This window comes from Stegostoma tigrinum, chromosome 46 (assembly GCF_030684315.1).
Source record: "Stegostoma tigrinum isolate sSteTig4 chromosome 46, sSteTig4.hap1, whole genome shotgun sequence".
NCBI classification, from domain to species: Eukaryota; Metazoa; Chordata; class Chondrichthyes; order Orectolobiformes; family Stegostomatidae; genus Stegostoma; species Stegostoma tigrinum.
Window position 1 is genome coordinate 10,273,092 of NC_081399.1, and position 22,730 is coordinate 10,295,821.

Here is a 22,730-nt window from a genome sequence, read left to right on the forward strand (position 1 = left end):
TATCACTCCTGTCTAGCTCCCTCCGTCTGTTTGTATCACTCCTGTCTCTCTTCCTCTTTCTGTTTGTATCACTCCTGTCTCAATCCCTCCTTCTGTCTCACTCCTGTCTCTCTCCCTCTAACTGTTTGTTTCACTCCTGTCTCTATCCCTCTATCTGTTTGTATCACTCCTGTTTCTCTCCCACTATCTGTTTTTATCACTCCTGTCTAGCTCCCTCCGTCTGTTTGTATCACTCCTGTCTCTCTTCCTCTTTCTGTTTGTATCACTCCTGTCTCAATCCCTCCTTCTGCCTCACTCCTGCCTCTCTCCCTCTATCTGTTTATATCACTCCTGTCTCTCTCCCTCTATCTGTCTCACTCCTGTCTCTCTCCCTCTATCTGTTTGTATCACTCCTGTCTCACTCCCTCTATCTGTTTATATCACTCCTGTCTCTCTCCCTCTATCTGTTTGTACCACTCCTGTCTCTCTCCCTCTATCTGTTTGTATCACTGCTGTCTCACTCCCTCCTTCTGTATCACTCCTGTCTCTCTCTCTCTCTATCTGTTTATACCACTCTTGTCTCACTCTCTCTATCTGTTTGTACCACTCCAGTCTCTCTCCCTCTATCTGTACCACTCCTGTCTCACTCCCTCTATCTGTTTGTATCACTCCTGTGTCTCTCCCTCTCTCTGTTTATACCACTCCTGTCTCTCTCCCTCTATCTGTTTGTATCACTGCTGTCTCACTCCCTCCTTCTGTATCACTCCTGTCTCTCTCTCTCTCTATCTGTTTATACCACTCTTGTCTCACTCTCTCTATCTGTTTGTACCACTCCAGTCTCTCTCCCTCTATCTGTACCACTCCTGTCTCACTCCCTCTATCTGTTTGTATCACTCCTGTCTCTCTCCCTCTATCTGTTTATACCACTCCTGTCTCTCTCGCTCTATCTGTTTGTATCACTCCTGTCTCACTCCCTCTATCTGTTTGTATCACTCCTGTCTCTCTCCCTCTATCTGTTTGTATCACTCCTGTCTCTCTCTCTCTATCTGTATCACTCCTGTCTCACTCCCTCTATCTGTTTGTATCACTCCTGTCTCTCTCCCTCTATCTGTTTATACCACTCCTGTCTCTCTCCCTCTATCTGTATCACTCCTGTCTCTCTCCCTCTATCTGTTTATACCACTCCTGTCTCTCTCGCTCTATCTGTTTGTATCACTCCTGTCTCACTCCCTCTATCTGTTTGTATCACTCCTGTCTCTCTCCCTCTATCTGTTTGTACCACTCCTGTCTCTCTCTCTCTATCTGTATCACTCCTGTCTCACTCCCTCTATCTGTTTGTATCACTCCTGTCTCTCTCCCTCTATCTGTTTATACCACTCCTGTCTCTCTCCCTCTATCTGTATCACTCCTGTCTCTCTCCCTCTATCTGTTTATACCACTCCTGTCTCTCTCGCTCTATCTGTTTGTATCACTCCTGTCTCACTCCCTCTATCTGTTTGTATCACTCCTGTCTCTCTCCCTCTATCTGTTTGTACCACTCCTGTCTCTCTCTCTCTATCTGTATCACTCCTGTCTCACTCCCTCTATCTGTTTGTATCACTCCTGTCTCTCTCCCTCTATCTGTTTATACCACTCCTGTCTCTCTCCCTCTATCTGTATCACTCCTGTCTCTCTCCCTCTATCTGTTTATACCACTCCTGTCTCTCTCGCTCTATCTGTTTGTATCACTCCTGTGTCTCTCCCTCTATCTGTTTGTATCACTCCTGTCTCTCTCCCTCTATCTGTATCACTCCTGTCTCACTCCCTCTATCTGTTTGTATCACTCCTGTCTCTCTCCCTCTATCTGTTTATACCACTCCTGTCTCTCTCCCTCTATCTGTATCACTCCTGTCTCTCTCCCTCTATCTGTTTATACCACTCCTGTCTCTCTCCCTCTATCTGTATCACTCCTGTTTCTCTCCCTCTATCTGTTTTTATCACTCCTGTCTCACTCCCTCCGTCTGTTTGTATAACTCCTGTCTCTCTCCCTCTATCTGTTTGTACCACTCCTGTCTCTCTCCCTCTATCTGTTTGTATCACTGCTGTCTAGCTCCCTCCATCTGTTTGTATAACTCCTGTCTCTCTCCCTCTATCTGTTTGTATCACTCCTGTCCCACTCCCTCTATCTGTTTGTACCACTCCTGTCTCTCTCCCTCTATCTGTTTGTATCACTCCTGTCTCTCTCCCTCTATCTGTTTGTACCACTCCTGTCTCACTCCCTCCTTCTGTCTCACTCCTGTCTCTCTCCCTCTATCTGTTTGTATCACTCCTGTCTCTCTCCCTCTATCTGTTGGTATCACTCCTGTCTCACTCCCTCTATCTGTTTGTATCACTCCTGTCTCTCTCCCTCTCTCTGTTTGTATCACTCCTGTCTCTCTCCCTCTATCTGTTTATACCACTCCTGTCTCTCTCCCTCTATCTGTATCACTCCTGTCTCTCTCCCTCTATCTGTTTTTATCACTCCTGTCTCACTCCCTCCATCTGTTTGTATAACTCCTGTCTCTCTCCCTCTATCTGTTTGTACCACTCCTGTCTCTCTCCCTCTATCTGTTTGTATCACTGCTGTCTCGCTCCCTCCTTCTGTCTCACTCCTGTCTCTCTCCCTCTATCTGCTTGTATCACTCCTGTCTCTCTCCCTCTATCTGTTTGTATCACTCCTGTCTCTCTCCCTCTATCTGTTTGTACCACTCCTGTCTCTCTCCCTCTATCTGTTTGTATCACTCCTGTCTCTCTCCCTCTATCTGTTTGTATCACTCCTGTCCCACTCCCTCTATCTGTTTGTACCACTCCTGTCTCTCTCCCTCTATCTGTTTGTATCACTCCTGTCTCTCTCCCTCTATCTGTTTGTACCACTCCTGTCTCACTCCCTCCTTCTGTCTCACTCCTGTCTCTCTCCCTCTATCTGTTTGTATCACTCCTGTCTCTCTCCCTCTATCTGTTGGTATCACTGTCTCACTCCCTCTATCTGTTTGTACCACTCCTGTCTCTCTCCCTCTATCTGTTTGTATCACTCCTGTCTCTCTCCCTCTATCTGTTGGTATCACTCCTGTCTCACTCCCTCTATCTGTTTGTATCACTCCTGTCTCTCTCCCTCTCTCTGTTTGTATCACTCCTGTCTCTCTCGCTCTATCTGTTTGTGTCACTCCTGTCTCTCTCCCTCTATCTGTTTGTATCACTCCTGTCTCTCTCCCTCTATCTGTATCACTCCTGTCTCACTCCCTCTATCTGTTTGTATCACTCCTGTCTCTCTCCCTCTATCTGTTTATACCACTCCTGTCTCTCTCCCTCTATCTGTTTATACCACTCCTGTCTCACTCCCTCTATCTGTTTATACCACTCCTGTCTCACTCCCTCTATCTGTACCACTCCTGTCTCTCTCCCTCTATCTGTTTGTATCACTCCTGTCTCTCTCCCTCTATCTGTTTATACCACTCCTGTCTCTCTCCGTCTATCTGTATCACTCCTGTCTCTCTCCCTCTATCTGTTTTTATCACTCCTGTCTCACTCCCTCCGTCTGTTTGTATAACTCCTGTCTCTCTCCCTCTATCTGTTTGTACCACTCCTGTCTCTCTCCCTCTATCTGTTTGTATCACTGCTGTCTCACTCCCTCCTTCTGTCTCACTCCTGTCTCTCTCCCTCTATCTGCTTGTATCACTCCTGTCTCTCTCCCTCTATCTGTTTGTATCACTCCTGTCTCTCTCCCTCTATCTGTTTGTACCACTCCTGTCTCTCTCCCTCTATCTGTTTGTATCACTCCTGTCTCTCTCCCTCTATCTGTTTGTACCACTCCTGTCTCACTCCCTCCTTCTGTCTCACTCCTGTCTCTCTCCCTCTATCTGTTTGTATCACTCCTGTCTCTCTCCCTCTATCTGTTGGTATCACTGTCTCACTCCCTCTATCTGTTTGTACCACTCCTGTCTCTCTCCCTCTATCTGTTTGTATCACTCCTGTCTCTCTCCCTCTATCTGTTGGTATCACTCCTGTCTCACTCCCTCTATCTGTTTGTATCACTCCTGTCTCTCTCCCTCTCTCTGTTTTTATCACTCCTGTCTCACTCCCTCTATCTGTTTGTATCACTCCTGTCTCTCTCCCTCTATCTGTTTGTACCACTCCTGTCTCACTCTCTCTATCTGTTTGTAACACTCCTGTCTCTCTCCCTCTATCTGTTTGTAACACTCCTGTCTCTCTCCCTCTATCTGTATCACTCCTGTCTCTCTCCCTCTATCTGTTTGTACCACTCCTGTCTCTCTCCCTCTATCTGTATCACTGCTGTCTCTCTCCCTCTATCTGTATCACTTCTGTCTCACTCCCTCTGTCTGTATCACTCCTGTCTCTCTCCCTCTATCTGTATCACTTCTGTCTCACTCCCTCTGTCTGTATCACTCCTGTCTCTCTCCCTCTATCTGTATCACTTCTGTCTCTCTCCTTCCATCAGCCATTGTGAAGTATCTCAGTGTGCCTTTCTCTATTTCTCTCTTTCCCTGTTGATGTCATCGTATCCCTCTGTCTGACCTTCTCTCTCTCTCCTTTCATCTGTGCTCTCTCTCTTTCTCTTTTTCGCAGCTCTTTCTTGTTTGAATGTCTGCCCTCCCCGTCTGCATTTCTCACTCGCTCTCTCTGTACATTCTCTGTTTCACCGGTTCTCTCCCTCTTTCTATGAACGTAAGGACCTGGAGCAGGAGTAGGCCATTTGGCCCATCGAGCCCACTCCACCATTCAGTGAGGATCACGGCTGATCTCCCTCTCTCTCACACAGGCTCAGTTCCACTTTCCCTCCAGCTCCCCATAACCTTTAATGCTCAATAATCTGCCTTTACTTTCAAGGTCAGCCTCACTGGGCAGGGAATTTCACCGATTCACAGCCCTTTGGGTGAAGAAGTTCCTTCCCAACTCAGTTCTAAATCTGCTCCCCCCCTTTATTTTGAGGCTATGCGCCCTCGTTCTAGCTCCCCCCAACCAGTGGAAACACTACCCCACCTCTGTCTTATCTATTCCCTTCATAAGTGGGTATGTTTCTATAAGATTCCTCCCTCATTCTTCTAAATTCCGATGAGATTAGTCCCAGTCTTCTCAATCTCTGCTCATCAGCCTCTTCATTCTGAAATTCTCCAAGCGAACCCCCTCTGTAGCCCCTCCACTTCCAGCACATCCTACCCTCTGTTTCTTAAGCAGTATTATCCGTTGCCTATCTCTCGCTTTCCACGGCTCACCTTCTCCCGGTTTTTATCTGGTTATCTCTCACATGCTCCCTGTCCCTCTCTCTCTCTCTCCCCCTCTCTGCTCTTCTCTCTCTCTCTCTCTCTCTCTCCCCCTCTCTGCTCTTCTCTCTCTCTCTCTGTTTCCTGTGAAGAAATTCACAATCACACTGTCGCACGCTCCCTGTCTCTCTCCCTCTCTCTCTCTGCTCTTCTCAAGCTTCCCATGAAGGAATTCACAATCACACCATCACACCAACCACACTCTGCTGGTGGCTTGCCCGACACAGGTGTTGGCAGAGGGGCAGGGACCCAGCGGCAAAGACGGTCCCTGAGGGTTGGCGACGGCGTCGAACCATTTGGCGGAGGGACACAGTTGATGGTGGTGAGTTGGCTCAGGACCGACGGACTCTTGTCACGCCCCTTCACTTCTCCTCCTTATGCTCCCAAATGATTCAAAATGGCGCTGTGTCATGGCAACAAGTGAAAGCATCCCCCGTATTTGGTTGCATTCTCACCGCGAAATGCACGTGACAAGAGCATCAAAAGCGAAATAACAAACTCAACTCCAGCCTAGGGTCCTTCTCGATGTTTACTGAGCTCGGTTTCTACGAGAGACCGGGGTACACAGCGCGAAACAATGGGATGAAGTGTCTGTCAATCCCAGCTCCGTTTGAGGCTTGGCGAGCAAAGAGATTGGGCCAGGCCAAGGCTGACGCTTTTTTGAACTTTCAGGAGATGGAGCTCAAAGGCAGCTCGGGAGTTCATGCCATTGAAACACACAGCACGGGACAGGCCCTTCGTGGGTGTTCAACTCAATTTGAGGTATTGCATTTTGACAAAACAAATAAGACCAGTACTTACACAATTAAAAATAGGGCCTTGGGTGGTGTTGTAGAATGGAGAGACCCAGGGGTTCGTGTGCATAATTCTTTGAAGTTTGTCTCACATACAGACAGGGGGGTTAAGAAGGCGTTTAGCACATTTTGCCTTCACTGCTCAGACCTTTGAGTGTAGGGGTTGGGGACGTCATATTGGGGCTGTAGAGGGACGTTGGTGAGACCTCTCCTGGAGCACTGTGCCCAGTTCTGGTCGTCCTGTTACAGGAAGGATGTTATTAAACTGGAGAGGGGCTCCGGAGGGATTTACCAGGATGTTGCCGGGTACAGGGGGTTTATGGAGAGAGGCTGGGAGTTTTTTTCACTGGAGGGCAGGAAGATGCAGAGTGACCTTACAGAAGTTGATAGGGCTATGAGGGGCAAGGGGAAAGGTGGGTGCTTTCGTTAGGGTGGGGGGGGGGGGTGGCAGGGGCGTCAAAACTGGGGAGCGTACTTCCACGGAGACAGGAGAAAGGTTTTATAAAAGGGCATGAGGGGCAATCATTTGATACGGAGAGTGGTTCATGTGTGGAATGGACTTCCGGGAGAAGTGGTGGATGTGGAGGACAGCTACGTGAACAGGGATGGTTTGGAGGGATCTGGACCAGGGACAGGCAGGCGCGATTGGATTAGTGTGAGATTATGGTCAACACGGGCAGGTTGGAACTTTTCCCCGCTGTATGGATCCACAGAAGGTGGCTCGGGATTCGGGTCTGAGCACGGGCAAAGTTGGACAAATGGTACAGGAGTCAAAGGTCAGTGTAAGGTCAGGGTCATGGAGTGGACAGTAGCGGCCTCCTGGTCTCACAGTGCCCACGTTTGCTGAGACCCTTCATTGTGCTGTGTGGCTGTCCCACTCGCCAAATCCACCTTTCAAATTCTGGGCCCTGAAAATAAACAACCAGAAATAAAACAGTGTAGAGGGAGCTTTACTCTGTATCTAATCTCGTGCTGTCCTTGCCCTGGGAGTGTTTGATGGGGGACAGTGTAGAGGGAGCTTTACTCTGTTTCTACCCCGTGCTGTCCCTGTCCCTGGGAGAGTTCGATGGGGGACATTGTAGAGGCAGCTTTACTCTGTATCTAACCCCGTGCTGTCCCTGTCCCTGGGAGAGTTCGATGGGGGACAGTGTAGAGGCAGCTTTACTCTGTATCTAACCCCGTGCTGCCCCTGTCCCTGGGAGAGTTCGATGGGGGACAGTGTAGAGGGAGCTTTACTCTGTATCTAACCCCGTGCTGTCCCTGTTCCTGGGAGAGTTCGATGGGGGACAGTGTAGAGGGAGCTTTACTCTGTATCTAACCCCATGCTGTCCCTGTCCCTGGGAGTGTTCGATGGGGGACAGTGTAGAGGAAGCTTTACCCTGTATCGAAGTGCAGCACAAACATTCCCCTCGTTGTCTTTACCTGCAGTAACCCATCTCTCTGGCAATTCCAGTTGCATTTGCCCCTCTCCGGCCGAGCTGGCAATGGAATATCACCGGGGTGTCCGGGCTCGGCTTCTGTCGGCCAAACCTGCTCTCGAAACTTCTTGGATCCAGAGACAAAGCTTCTTTCACATTGTTCACTACAGCAGGATCATGAGAGAAGGTGTGAAGGACATTCAGTCACAGATGGTCACCCACCCCCTCCCCATTTACACACACCGGGCAGTCTGTTCCCCTATCGGAGGGGGATTAACCCCCTCACACACCCCCTCCCCATTTACACACACCGGGCAGTCTGTTCCCCTATCGGAGGGGGATTAACCCCCTCACACACCCCCTCCCCATTTACACACACCGGGCAGTCTGTTCCCCTATCGGAGGGGGATTAACCCCCTCACACACCCCCTCCCCATTTACACACACCGGGCAGCCTGTTCCCCTATCGGAGGGGGATTAACCCCCTCACACACCCCTTCCCCATTTACACACACCGGGCAGTCTGTTCCCCTATCGGAGGGGGATTAACCCCCTCACACACCCCCTCCCCATTTACACACACCGGGCAGTCTGTTCCCCTATCGGAGGGGGATTAACCCTCTCACCCACCCCCTCCCCATTTACACACACCGGGCAGTCTGTTCCCCTATCGGAGGGGGATTAACCCCCTCACCCACCCCCTCCCCATTTACACACACCGGGCAGTCTGTTCCCCTATCGGAGGGGGATTAACCCCCTCACACACCCCCTCCCCATTTACACACACCGGGCAGTCTGTTCCCCTATCGGAGGGGGATTAACCCCCTCACACACCCCCTCCCCATTTACACACACCGGGCAGTCTGTTCCCCTATCGGAGGGGGATTAACCCTCTCACACACCCCCTCCCCATTTACACACACCGGGCAGTCTTTTCCCCTATCGCAGGGGGATTAACCCCCTCACACACCCCCTCCCCATTTACACACACCAGGCAGTCTGTTCCCCTATCGGAGGGGGATTAACCCTCTCACACACCCCCTCCCCATTTACACACACCGGGCAGTCTTTTCCCCTATCGCAGGGGGATTAACCCCCTCACACACCCCCTCCCCATTTACACACACCAGGCAGTCTGTTCCCCTATCGGAGGGGGATTAACCCTCTCACACACCCCCTCCCCATTTACACACACCGGGCAGTCTGTTCCCCTATCGCAGGGGGATTAACCCTCTCACACACCCCCTCCCCATTTACACACACCGGGCAGTCTGTTCCCCTATCGCAGGGGGATTAACCCCCTCACACACCCCCTCCCCATTTATACACACCGGGCAGTCTGTGCCCCTATGGGAGGGGGATTATTGTATACCCCACCTGGAATATTGACGGATCCCTGGATTGTCCCTTTCTCCAGTTCCTCAGGATTCCTCACATCGATGATAGTCACCTTGTCATTCACCAACATCTTCTTCAACTCCTCGCACGTCACTTCATCCCCTGCCAATCACACCAGGCTTTAGATAACAGAATCTGACAGATGGACAAAAAAGAGGGGGAGAGAGAGAGAGAGAGTGAGAAAGAGAGGGAGATAGAGGGAGAAGGAGAGAATGAAACTGAGAAAGAGAGGCAGAGAGAGCGCGACAAAGGTGGAGATAGAGAGAGAAAGAGAGAGATAGATAGAGACAATGTAAGACAGAAAGAGAGAGGGGCAGGGACAGAAATAGAGAGAGAGAGGGAGAGAGACAACGAAAGTGAGAAAGCGAGGTAGTAAGAGAGAGAGAGAGAGACAAAGATAGAGGCGGAGAGAGGAAGAGTGTGAGAGTGATAGAAAGAGACAATGAATGAGAGAAAGAGAGCGAGAGAGACAGGGGCATAAAGTGAGAGACAGAGAGTGGAAGAGAGAAGAAAGAGACAATGAAAGTGAGAAAGAGGCAGAGAGTGAGAGTGACAAAGATAGAGATGGAGTGAGAAAGAGAGAGGTTGAAAGATACAATGAAAGAGAGACAGGGACAGAGAAACTGAGAGAGATGGGGGTGACGACAGACAGAGGCTTCTGTTGAGAAGAAGAGTTGCATTTGGCTACAATCAGTACATTTGGATAAGTCCATGAACGGGAAAGTTTTGGAGGGATATGGGCCAGGAGCAGGCAGGTGGGACTAGCTCCATTTGGGGATTATGGTCGGCATGGGCTGGTAGAACTGAAGGGTCTGTTGCTGTGTTGTGTGGCTCTATGAACGAGTTGAGGCAATTTAAGTGGTGCATTTTGTCCTTGTGTCTTTTAAGACAGAGGTCGAACGAGGGCTGAAGATCTGTCTGTGGTAACATCAACAGTTTGTGAGGGTTTGGAATTTTTTCTTAAATGTTGGAACAATAGAAGCAGCCTGGCTGAGTGTGGCCAACTCTCCCAGTCCAGGGCTTCTAGTTTTTAGTTCCTTTTGCTTTAAGTTTCAGCATCAGTTGCTGGTGGAGTCTCCGCAGGGCAGAAACTGCTGGGGTTCTGAAGTTGCAGGAGATATCTTTTCCCTTTTCTCGGTTACAGGGGAAAGCTGGGGATCTGATGAAGGGTCTGGGCCCGAAACGTCAGCTTTTGTGCTCCTGAGATGCTGCTTGGCCTGCTGTGTTCATCCAGCTCCACACTTTGTTATCTCGGATTCTCCAGCATCTGCAGTTCCTATTATCTCTGATACACTTTCTCTCTGCTGCTGGGTAACCTGTGAGACGAAACCTAGTTTTCTGAATCTGCCTTTTGGCCAAGAGGGGTGTGTTTACCGTTGCCAGTTACTCTATCTATTAGTACGCTTTCCAATTGAGTTAAGTTATTCTAATTCCTCCATTTTATTGTAACTGTTGTGTTTAAATAAATTGTATTTTGTTTAATCAGATTAGATTCCCTACAGTGTGGAAACAGGCCCTTCGGCCCAACAAGCCCACACCGCCCCTTGGAGCATCCCACCCAGACCCATCCCCCTATAACCCACACACCCCTGAACACTATGGGCAATTTAGCACGGCCGATCCACCTAGCCTGCACATCTTTGGACTGTGGGAGGAAACCGGAGCACGCAGAGGAAACCCACGCAGACACGGGGAGAATGTGCAAACTCCACACAGACAGTCGCCCGAGGCTGGAATTGAACCCGGGTCCCTGGCGCTGTGAGGCTGCAGTGCTAATCACTGAGCCACCATGCCGCCCCGTCAAGTAGAATTCACATTACATCTGGAACACAGCACTTCATGTTTACCTTCTAAATTGGAAAAGGTTAGGGTCCAGGCTCCTCCTTCAAATATTTTGAGGGGGTCTGGTCTGGTGTCGGACAGGGGGAAGCTGACGATAGACAGTTAGAGACTGTTGGCAATAGAGGGGCAGGCAGGGATGGAGAGATGAGCAGAGATACACAGAAACGAGGCCAGCCAGGAGGATCTCACAGATTATGGGCTCCCCAATCAGGGAGCCCTGGCTGGCAGGTCTAAACAGGAGGGTCAGGGGTTCTGTTCACTCAGAGAGCTGGCCCTGAGGGAGCTGGGTCAGCGTCAAGGATTTTTTGTGTGTAAATAAAACGTGACTCAGTGACAGATACCAGCCTCTGTGGAGCTATTTCAATAGCAACAAGAGAAAAACGCAGTTCCTGAGGAGATTCGATTGAATAGTTGGGGGTAAGCATTTCTGAAATCATGCTGTTATTTGACTCTTTCTGGCCTGCCGTCCAAATCTGGGACCAGTATGTGGAAAGGAGGTGTCACTTTCTTTCTGGGAAAATGACATTGACGCAGGTGAAAAGCAACAAACAGTTCTCCTGACAGCTTGTGGACCTGCAGCTTTTTCAGTTATTAGGAGTCTGGCTGTCTCCGAGGCGCCAGGCACTAAAACCTTTCGTGGGTTGATGGATTTAGCTAAGGAATCTTACTGTTACGAAGTTGGGTAGAGCATTTGTGGATTGGGAGACAGGGTGTTAGAATTTGGCATTTGTTAAAAGAAGCATTGCGTGGTCCCTTTAAAAGATTGTGCTTTTCTCTATGCTTGGAGACATCTGTGAGCAGCTTGAAAGTTTGCAAGTGGAGAGAGCACCCGAATTAAAATATTTGTATTGAAAGGCCATACAGATAGCAGGCCAAGCAGCATTTTTACTAAGGAAGCCAGGTTTTTGAATTGAACCAATCCATTTGAACCAGGCACTTAGATACCAAAAGCCAATTAAATTTAAGTCTGATAGTTTTGACAGCCTAGGACCATTCGATTGTAAGAAATTGACATGTCATCAGGAGTATAAAAGGTGAGAGATGTTGGACAAAGGTAGGAGACTAACTGCCATCTGCAAGATTTAAGAGCTCTCAGCTCTCAAGAGAGAATCGCTGGCTCTCACAGACCCCTGCACAGAGAAAGCACCATCTAAACGTTAAAGATACTAACACCTCAACTCATAAATTCCTGGCAGAAGGGTCAACACAAAAGATATTCCCGACAGAACATTCGACAGAGAAGGCACAGAACATTCCAGTAAATGTGTAATCTGGCTGTAATTTCGAGAGACTAAATTCTACATTAAAAAAAATTATTTTGTTTAAGTGAGACTCGTATTTATTGGAAGGAGAGTAGTTAAAAGGGGTTTATTCAGTTTGTTAATAGTTTAGTTAATCTGCTCACTGTTCGAGTTAGGAAAATAAATAGTTTCTTGTTGGTTGTGAAGTGAGCGCCGGACGTTGATTTTCTTTTGCCACTGCTGAAAGGCAGGTTACACCACTTTTCACATTCGTTTCACAGATTACAGCGTGAGCGGCTCCTCTTTGGGTGTTTCGGTTTTTGTTCTCAGAGTGGGGAAACACTTGAAAACACTTACGACCCCAAGCCCCCTCTGCTTCTGGGACGCCGTCAGTTTTACCCAGCGGGGGAAATCGGTGTTGGGAGTTTTGATGAGATTGGGATGACTGGCAGAGGCGTGTGACTTTGGTTTAGTCCTTTCTGAGATGCTGAGGGGACATTAGGTATGTGGGACGAATGATGTAACCGCGTAGGAACACCTACCAGCTTACAAAGTGGCTTTATCATTGGAAAATGCTGCAAGTGGAGCATAAAAGTTGCACTCAATTCTGATGAAAGTGGATGCCATCACCTGTCCAACTGAGCTTGGGGAACATCACTTGAGTGAAGGTGATTACATAGCCTCACTCAGGACATATGCTGAAGAGAAGGACTCCAGGTCAGCTCACAGCAAAGTCACAAAACAAACCCTAGCCTCGGCCGAACAATTAAAATTTTGGTCAGGATCCAGGCCAGCAAGACATTGTGGTTGTTGCCAGTTTGTGGACTCAAGACAGCAAAAGAATTCCACTACATCTGAATTGAGTAAGAAGACTCATAGGTCGATATCCAGGAGAGTGCAGACCCTGGAAAGCCCATTTCGATCTGTTTTGGGGCCAGTTAAACTGCTTAGCAATGTCCAAATCAAAGCCAATCAAAATAAACATCTGGTTAAACAGTCCCCTCTAATGCAGGTCAACATCAGTGATCACACAATCAGCATTTAACCAAATTCAGGCCCAGGCTCGATGGGAGCGAATTTGGTTGAGACAGACTCACTACGATTGTTCAACATTTCTCCCTTGAGTAAATGGCTGCCTGGGGGTGGGTCCTAAATAAATAGCCGGAAGCTTTTCAGGGAGGACTAGAGGCTGTCAAAGGAGGCAACGTCACCGCACGTGTTGACCAGGGAGCAATCCCATGATTCTGTGAGACCCTGCCCAACGCCTTTTGGGCAAAAGCAGGGCCAGAAATCAGGGAGACCGGAAAACGAAGGAATCATCAAACCAGCCCAAAGTGCGATGCCAGTGGGGAGCCTGACGGGCCGAATCGCCTTGGTGCGGATTCGGCCATGTTCCAGCTGACAAGGGGGAACATTTCACGGGGTCCCCTCCAGGCCGCCATTGATGTGGACGAAGCGTTAATAACCTGGAAGACCAATAAGGACCATCTAGGGGGCTTGGGCACCCGCTTTGAACGTTTTCTCCAAGGTGGGGTCACGAGGGGGGAGAGAAAACATGTGTTCCTTTACGACTGGGCAGGACCGGGCCACACCCGTTGGAAGGCAAAGCAAGGGAGGCCGGAGATGGCCTGGCACCCCCCCCGCGTCAGCTGAGGCCTTCACCAGGATTGGCGAGTTATCCTGGAAAAATGCCTGCCCCCATCCTTGCACCCCGGCACTTGCCTTTGAGGAAATGCCATGGTTTGGAAGTGGTCACGTCGCCAGGGTGCGGCGAAGCCGAGAAGCGGGCGTTGTTGTCATCTGAGGCTTTGGCCTACCATGACCCGAAGGGAGAAAGGAACGCTGTCAAGGGCAGTGCCCCTCCATCCGCCCCACCCCAGGTGGTGCCGGGGTACCGATGGCACATCGCTGCAACACCCGATAGCGAATGCTTCCCGGACTTTGGTGGATATGCCCAGGGAGAGGAGGAAGGATTGGTGGCCATTTTTGTTGTGGGAAAGTTCCACTCACACCTTTACCGTTTGTAACAGTAACAAAGCGCAAACTCCCCCACCGCCAGGGTTACGCGAAGAGGACTAGGCCGTGCGGCCCGTGGTTTCGGGTAAATGAGGCGGCGTTTTCTTTTGAGTCGGTGCAATTACGAGTTGGAACGTGGCTAGGGAAGCCATTTTTGGCAGATACACCACGGCAAAGTCCGTTCTGGTTTTAAACTTCCCGAACGCCCTTCCCGCGTGCAACCGTGGATGCATAAAAAGACCTGCGCCCACCCCACCCCCCACCAACCCCGGCTAAGAGCTGGTGGCGATGGGGGCAACGGTAGGGCCTTCGCAAACAGGACTGAACCCTTCCTGGAGCTGGCGAGAGGGGAGGCGGCCGCAGAGAGGATGGCGCATTGCTTTGGGGAGCCAGAGCGATCAAGCACCACTGGATACTAGTCAAACGCGACCAGAAATAGGTGGGTGGGGGGTTAGCACTCAGGGGGTGGTGATGTTGGCAAGAAGCTAGGCCTGGTGGTTGAGATTGGATGCCGACGGAGGTGGGGCAGTGCGCCAACAAGGAGAGAACCTACCGCCTCCCCCGACATTGGTGAGAATGGCCAGGGAGACCCCAGACTCAGTCACATGTCAACAAGCCGGCCCTTTCATTGGCTCAGTGCTCCCGGTCAACGCGGGTGCACACGCCCGTTGTCGAACTCAGGGATGATGCCAGAAAAGTTGGAAGCATCTTTCGCTGCGTGCCGAGACTCCGGGAAGCGCGTTGGACCCAGACAGCGGGCCACTGGCCGGGGAAATCGAGCAGCCCCTAAATTCGAGCAGCATTTGACTGGTGAGGACAGCCCCATCCCATCCGTCAGCCGAGGGTCGGGCGGGAAAGAGCAGCCGAAACGTAGAAAGCGGGCTCAAGGAGACAGCTGAGCTGGTGCTTCAGTCGATGCCAAACTGCCCCGGCTCCCGTTAGAGTGCAGGTTCATGCAAACGACAGCGGCGAGAAGGGTGAGGCCTGCTGAGGCCTGACCCTCCCGGTCCTGGGGTGTGGGATTGGCATCGAGGACGCTAATGCCAGGCACAGGGCTCCTCTGATCGAGAGAGAGAGAGAGAGAGAGAAAGAAAAGTTTATTTCCAGGAGAGATCAACTTTGCTGTCAAGGCCAGGCGCTGCATGGGTAGGAGGGGAGGTCGGTGCCGGGTCCAGGCCCTGCGATGTACAAAGTTCAGGTGGGAGAGGTGCTCCACCTGGACCACACAAAGACTGAAACCTCACAAACGGGGCAGGGGCAAAACATAGCCGGCCCCTTCCGAACATCCGAGGCTGTGTGAGTGAAACAGACAGGGAGAATGAAATTGACAGAGACACTAAACAGTGGGGAATCGCGCTTTAGCGTTCTGCTTTGATACCTGGAACTGTGTTTCTCATATTCTCCCCTCCGTCCCTGCGTTTCCTCTAGGTCTTGCTCTACCTTCGCCTTCACGCTCTCTCTCTCTCGCACTCACTCTCTCAGTATCTGTCGCTCCCTCTCACTTCTGAACATATTCCATTTAAGTCCCTGATCGAAACCTTCAACATCTATTGTGGATAGCTGGGGTCCTAGTAGCGATCCCGACAGTAGCCAGTTGGTCACTGCCTGGTGACTCAGGAAAAATCCCGCGGATTCCATCAGTTTGTTTCCTGCTTGCTAATCGATCTCCCGTCCATCTCAAAACTCTTCCCCCAAACCCGCGTGCTTTAATTTTACACGTTAGCCTTCCATGCTGAAAACCTTCCGGGAGTGTAGATACACTGCATCCGCCAGCTGCCCCCCAGCCCCGAACAGCTCCACCAGTTGCATTCCCAAACAATCCCAGTCGATTTGTCAAGGGATGGTTTCCCTTTTGTAAATCCATGCTCTGCCTGAATTTCCCCACTGTTTTCCAAGTGCTCTGCTCTAAAATCGTTGATATTGGGCTCTCCCGTCTTCCCCCCTCCCAATGTCGGCCCCGCCCCAGTCTAAAATTTCCGGCATTCTTTCCATGCGCCCCCCGACCTATTTTTAAAAAGTGTGGTTACGTTAGTTTCCCTCTGAGCTGTCAGAACTGTCCCAGAGTCTTAAAAATAAATCAGAAGATGATCACCAATGTGTCCATTATTTCTAGGGTCACTTCCTTAAACATTCTGGGATGCAGATTATCAGACCCTTTGGGATTTACTGGCCTTCAGCCCCTTTAATTTCCTCAGCGTCATTTCGATACCAATGCAGATTTGGGGTAGTCCCCCGCCCCCATACTCTCTCTCCTGCGTTCCTCAATATTCCCGGTACATTATTCATGTCTTCCTTTGTGAAGACAGGAGGAAAGTGTGAATTTAGTTTGTCAAACACTTCTGTGTAAACTCCCCCATTTCTGACTGCAAGGGACCGCCGATAGTTTTCACCCATCTTTTCCTCTTCCTGTAACTTTGGAAATATTTACGGTCAACTCTCATGTCCTCTGTAAGCTTACTCCCATACTCCTCTGATGAAGGGTCTAGGCCCGAAACGTCAGCTTTTGTGCTCCTGAGATGCTGCTTGTCCTGCTGTGTTCATCCAGCTCCACACTTTGTTATCTCGGATTCTCCAGCATCTGCAGTTCCCATTATCTCTCTCCCATAGTCCTCTGTTGTGCTCATTCTTAAACTCTTGGTCCTCCTTTGCTGATTTCTAAACTGTTCCCAATTGTGCATGCCTCTTTTTCCTCGCATGTGATACCCTCTCTAACTTCCTGGTAATTAGTAGTTTTAGCCACAGTTGTTTTTGCACTCTTGCACCAGAGAGGACCAAATTATTTTTTCGTAGATCACCCTTTCGCTCATTTGCCATTTTCTGTCCACTGTGACTCCTTCCCCAGTCCACCATGGGCAACTCGTGCCTCATACCATCGTAGTTTCCCTTACTGAGATTCAGGGCTCCAGTCTCAGAATCACTGTCCACCATGATGCAGAACTCTATCATGTTATGATCACTCATCCCCGAGAGGTCTCTTGCAACTACAATGCCGATTATCGTTATGTAAACCCCCAACCCCCAAGTCTAAAGTAACTTGTTCTCTCGTGGGTTCCTCAACACATTGGTCGAGGAAACAGTCTTTGTTTACACTCTACAATTTCTCTCACCCGAGCTCAATGCAGCTAAATCACAAATGTTCCTTTACTGCACACATGTCTGGTTGCCACTTCCAACGTCACTACAGTTTGGCAGCCTGTAGACCACCCGCTCTGATGCTCTTCTGCCTACACAGAATGTATTTTGCCTGAGCTAATACCTTACCTCGATACTGCGCTCATATCTCTTTAAATGTGACACTTTTATCTGCGCCTTTCGGCCTGGCCTTCCTAAGTGCTGGTTAACGGGGTGGCACGGTGGCTCAGTGGTGAGCACTGCAGCCTCACAGCGCCAGGGACCCGGGTTCGATCCCACCCTCGGGCGACTGCCTGTGTGGAATTTGCACATTCTTCCCGTGTCCGTGTGGGTTTTCTCCGGGTGCTCCGTCTTCCTCCCACACTCCAAAGATGTGCAGGTTAGGGTGGGTTGGCCGTGCTAAATTGTCCCATAGTGTACAAGGAATTGCAGGCTGGGTGGATTGGCTGTGCTAAATTGTCCCATAGTGCCCAGGGATGTGCGGGTTAGGGTGGATTGGCTGTGCTAAATTGTCCCATAGTGCCCAGGGATGTGCAGGTTAGGGTGGATTGGCTGTGCTAAATTGTCCCATAGTGCCCAGGGATGTGCGGGTTAGGGTGGGTTGGCCGTGCTAAATTGTCCCATAGTGCCCAGGGATGTGCGGGTTAGGGTGGGTTGGCCGTGCTAAATTGTCCCACAGTGCCCAGGGATGTGCAGGTTAGGGTGGGTTGGCTGTGCTAAATTGTCCCATAGTGCCCAGGGATGTGCGGGTTAGGGTGGGTTGGCCGTGCTAAATTGTCCCATAGTGCCCAGGGATGTGCGGGTTAGGGTGGGTTGGCCGTGCTAAATTGTCCCACAGTGCCCAGGGATGTGCAGGTTAGGGTGGGTTGGCCGTGCTAAATTGTCCCGTAGTGCCCAGGGATGTGCGGGTTAGGGTGGATTGGCCATGCTAAATTGTCCCATAGTGCCCAGGGATGTGCAGGTTAGGGTGGATTGGCCGTGCTAAATTGTCCCATAGTGCCCAGGGATGTGCGGGTTAGGGTGGGATTGGCCGTGCTAAATTGTCCCATAGTGCCCAGGGATGTGCAGGTTAGGGTGGGATTGGCCATGCTAAATTGTCCCATAGTGCCCAGGGATGTGCGGGTTAGGGTGGGATTGGCCGTGCTAAATTGTCCCATAGTGCCCAGGGATGTGCAGGTTAGGGTGGATTGGCCATGCTAAATTGTCCCATAGTGCCCAGGGATGTGCAGGTTAGGGTGGGCTAGCCGTGCTAAATTGTCCCATAGTGTCCAGGGATGTGTGGGTTAGGGTGGATTGGCCGTGCTAAATTGTCCCATAGTGCCCAGGGATGTGCGGGTTAGGGTGGGATTGGCCGTGCTAAATTGTCCCATAGTGCCCAGGGATGTGCGGGATAGGGTGGGATTGGCCGTGCTAAATTGTCCCATAGTGCCCAGGGATGTGCAGGTTAGGGTGGGATTGGCCGTGCTAAATTGTCCCATAGTGCCCGGGGATGTGCGGGTTAGGGTGGGTTGGCCGTGCTAAATTGCCCCATAGTGCCCAGGGGTGTGTGGGTTATAGGGGGATGGGTCTGGGTGGGATGCTCCAAGGGGTGGTGTGGACTTGTTGGGCCAAAGGGCCTGTTTCCACACTGTAGGGAATCTAATCTAATCTAATCTAATCTAACTCTGGATCTTCAGTTCCTATGCACCCCCCTGTAACCACGTCTCCATTAACAAGAGTATAATGATAACAAATCTTGCCCTCGACGGCAGAAACACTAAAGAGCTGGTCATCAGCTTCAGGAAGGAAGGCATGCTCCCTGTCAGCGGAGCTGAGGTGGAAGCCTCAAGTTCCTAGAAGTGGCGATCGCCAATAATCTGTCCTCCCACAATGATGCGACGGTCAAGAACTTACAACGCCTCTACTCCCTCAGGAGGCTCGGGAAACGCAGCAGGCCCATGGTTTTTATAGATGCACACCGTAAAAAGCATTCTACCGGGATGCACCACAGCTTGGCACAGCAAACAGGACCTGTGGTACGAAAGCACAGAGCTGTGCACACAGCCCAGTCATGCAAGCTTTCCGAACGGACCTCCCAAATTTCAGACCTAACCTCCCTCTCTGTGCACCTTCTCTGCAGCCGTCACATTGTCTCCCTCGCTCTGTTCTATCACGTCGCACGTTATGATCCACAGGTGAAACAAAACTTTTCACTGTACTCAGGTGCATGCGACAATAATAAATCAATCGAATCATCACCCAGCTACGTCACATCCATTTCCGTCTAAATGTACAATTCGTTCATCAACTTTGTTTTAAATTCTCCGCGCATTCAGATATAAATCCTTAGGGAATTCTCTCCTTAATGTTTCTTCTCCCATTCCCTTTATGGTTTACTGTGGGCCTTGTTCCATTCTGGTCTTTAATTCCGCAGTCTTTGGTTCTCACGCTAAATTCTTTTCCTCTGAATCCTCGCGTAGGCTCCTATCCCCATACCAGTTTAGTTCCCCTCCCTCACTCCTCACATCTCTCTCTCTCCCTCCCTACATCTCCCTCTCTCTTTTCCACCCTCCCCACATCTCTATCTCTCTCTCCCCACGACTCTCTCTCTTTCTGTCTCTTTCCCGCCCTCCCCATGTCTCTCCCTCTCCCTCCCTCAACACATCTCTCTCTCTTACCCTCCCCATTTTTCTCTCTCTCCCTCCCTCACCACGTCTCTCTCTCTCTCTCTCTTTCCCACTCCCCCCATGTGTCTCTCTCTCCTTTCCTCCCCACGTCCCTCTCTCTCCCTCCCTATCTCCCTCCCTCACCATGTCTCTCTCTCTCTCCCTCCCTCCCTTGTTCCTTCCCACGTCTCTCTCTCTCTCCCTCCCTCCCTCCCCACGATTCTCTCTCCCTCCCTCCCTCCGTCTCTCTCTCTCTCTTTCCCTCCCTCCCATGTCTCTCTTTCCCCCCCTGTTTCTCTCTCTCTCTTTCCCTCCCTCCCATGTCTCTCTTTCCCTCCCCACGTCTCTCTCTCTCTTTCCCTCCCTCCCCATGTCTCTCTTTCCTTCCCCACGTCTCTCTCTCTCTTTCCCTCCCTCCCCATGCCTCTCTCTCCCCCCGCTTCCTCCACACATCTCTCTATCTCTCTCCCTGTCTGTATCTCTCTCTCTCTTCCCCCACCTCCCTCCCCATATCTCTCTCTCTCTCTCTCTCCCTTTCTCTCTCTGTCTCTTTCTCTCCCTCCCTGTCTCTGGGTCTCTTCCTGTCTGTCTCTGCCTCTCTCTCTCCCTGTCCCTATCTCTCTCTCCGTCTCCCCATCTCTCTCTCTCTCCCTGATTCTCTCTTTCCTAATCTCTCTATATTCCTAGATGTCTGCATCTCTCCCCGTGTGTCCCTCTGCTGTGTCTTTCTCTTCTCTCTCTCACTCTATTTCCATCCCCCACACGCCATCCCTTTACCTCCCTGACCCTTGCTCAGGCCTCACCCACCCAGTGCAGGAGGGGAAGTGGGTGTCTGTGTGTCCAAGTGCTGGGACAGTGACCCTTACCCGATGCGCTCATGTTCCTGGCCAAGAATCGATCAGCGCCTCGCCTTCAGCAGTGACTCGGCAAAACAGGGAAAGCACTCGTCAAGTAACGTTTCTGAGCGAGAACCAGGAATCCGAGCAACCAAACCCTCAACACGGAAGGATAATGCAGTAAAATGCGGTGACGCTGGAAAAGCTCCTCCTCCAGGGCAGCGAGGGATTGGCATTGAAATACCTGGCCAGCCTGGATTCCTGCAATAAATAGAAAACAAGGTGAAAAGTAGGGAGAGAGAGAGAGGAGCAGAGAGGGAGAGAGAGAGTGAGAGAGAGAGAGAGAAAGGGGCAGAGACAGAGAGAAGCACAGACAGGCAGAAAGAGAAAGAGAAAGGAGCAGAGAGAGAGAGAGAAAGGGGCAGAGACAGAGAGAAGCACAGACAAGCAGAAAGAGAGAAAGAGAAAGGAGCAGAGAGAGAGAGAGAAAGAAAGGAGCAGTGAGAGAAAGGAGCAGAGAGAAAGGAATAGAGAGAGAAAGGAGCAGAGAGAGAGAGAGAAAGGGGCGGAGACAGACAGAAGCACAGACAGGCAGAAAGACAGAAAGAGAAAGGAGCAGAGAGAGAGAGAGAGAGAGAAAGGGACAGAGAGAGAGAGAAAGGAGCAGTGAGAGAGAAAGAAAACAGCAGAGACAGAGAGAGAGAAAAGGGTAGAGAGAGAGAGGAGCAGAGACAGGCAGAAAGAGAGAGGAGCAGAGAGAGAGAGCAAGGAGCCACGGACAGGCAGAAAGAGAAAAGAGCAGAAATTTGAGAGAGACAGAAAGGAGCAGAGACAAACAGAGAGAGAGAGAGAGCGAGAAAGGAGCAGAGAGGGAGAGCGAGAGAGAGAATGAGAGGCAGAGAACATTATGTTTCTAAGAAGGAGCACAAGGCCAAAGTATTCAACAGCAGGAGCTTCATGGACAAGATGCTCACTGTGCAAGCTGAGATTGTGAGCAGTATCTCACTCTGAAGGAGGGGTGGCATGATTTGTTGTCACATTATTGGCCTCTTCATGTGACTGCACACTGTACAGACCAAAAACAGCAGAGACAGCGCTGGAAAGAAATGAGGTGGACAGCTGTGCAGCATGGAACCAGACCCAAGTAGATTTTTATTAAGATTTAGATTTTTATGGTCACGCGCACTTAACTGCAGGAGCGCAGCGAAAAATGCATAATGTCACCATGTCTGAGTAACCGAGGGAGAAGATAAGCCCAGGACAGGGCTGTAAGAGACACAAGAGTTAAAAGGTCAGGCGTCACTTTGTGGAAGAGAAAAAAATAAAGAACTAAAGAATATTTTACAATAAAACTGTTCACGGTTTAAACGAGGACAAAGAAGGGTAAAGGAACACAGAGGTTGATGAGCCTTCCATTTATCTCCATCAAATATTTGGTCTCAAGGCTGCTGCCACAGATGCTCCCACCGCTGCTAGGAATACAGCTTCTCCGATCACTGCCAGGACCTCAGGACTCACTCACAGTCTCACCGAGACACTCACCGTGAGTTACCAAGAGACCAGGCCCAGACACTCACCGTGAGTTACCGAGAGACCGGGCCCAGACATTCACCGTGAGTTACCGAGAGACCGGGCCCAGACACTCACCGTGAGTTACCGAGAGACCGGGCCCAGACACTGACCGTGAGTTACCGAGAGACCGGGCCCAGACACTGACCGCGAGTTACCGAGAGACCGGGCCCAGACACTCACCGTGAGTTACCGAGAGACCGGGCCCAGACACTCACTGTGAGTTACCGAGAGACCGGGCCCAGACATTCACCGTGAGTTACCGAGAGACCGGGCCCAGACACTCACCGTGAGTTACCGAGAGACCGGGCCCAGACACTCACCGTGAGTTACCGAGAGACCGGGCCGAAACACTCACCGTGAGTTACCGAGAGACCGGGCCCAGACACTCACCGTGAGTTACCGAGAGACCGGGCCCAGACATTCACCGTGAGTTACCGAGAGACGGGCCCAGACACGCACCGTGAGTTACCGAGAGACCGGGCCGAGACTCTCACCGTGAGTTACCGAGGGACCGGGCCGAGACACTCACCGTGAGTTACCGAGAAACCGGGCCCAGACAC

The 22,730-nt window shown here is 50.7% G+C and overlaps 1 protein-coding gene across 2 annotated transcripts; it reads right to left on the reverse strand.

The window, feature by feature from the left end:
• Positions 1 to 5,787: 5,787 nt before the first annotated feature.
• Positions 5,788 to 21,127, reverse strand: LOC125449607 (thiosulfate:glutathione sulfurtransferase-like). 2 transcript variants are annotated; one of them, XM_048525451.2, is made up of 4 exons: positions 20,629 to 21,127; positions 8,866 to 9,021; positions 7,493 to 7,652; positions 5,788 to 6,978 (listed from the first exon to the last, which is right to left on the reverse strand). In XM_048525451.2, exons 2-4 carry the CDS (start codon positions 8,954 to 8,956, stop codon positions 6,924 to 6,926), a joined length of 306 nt encoding a protein of 101 aa, XP_048381408.1. In that variant the 5' UTR covers positions 8,957 to 9,021; positions 20,629 to 21,127; the 3' UTR covers positions 5,788 to 6,923. The 2 variants fall into 2 exon arrangements, with proteins under 2 accessions (XP_048381408.1, XP_048381407.1); XM_048525450.2 differs by having other exon boundaries at positions 8,866 to 8,988; positions 20,629 to 21,122.
• Positions 21,128 to 22,730: the final 1,603 nt, after the last annotated feature.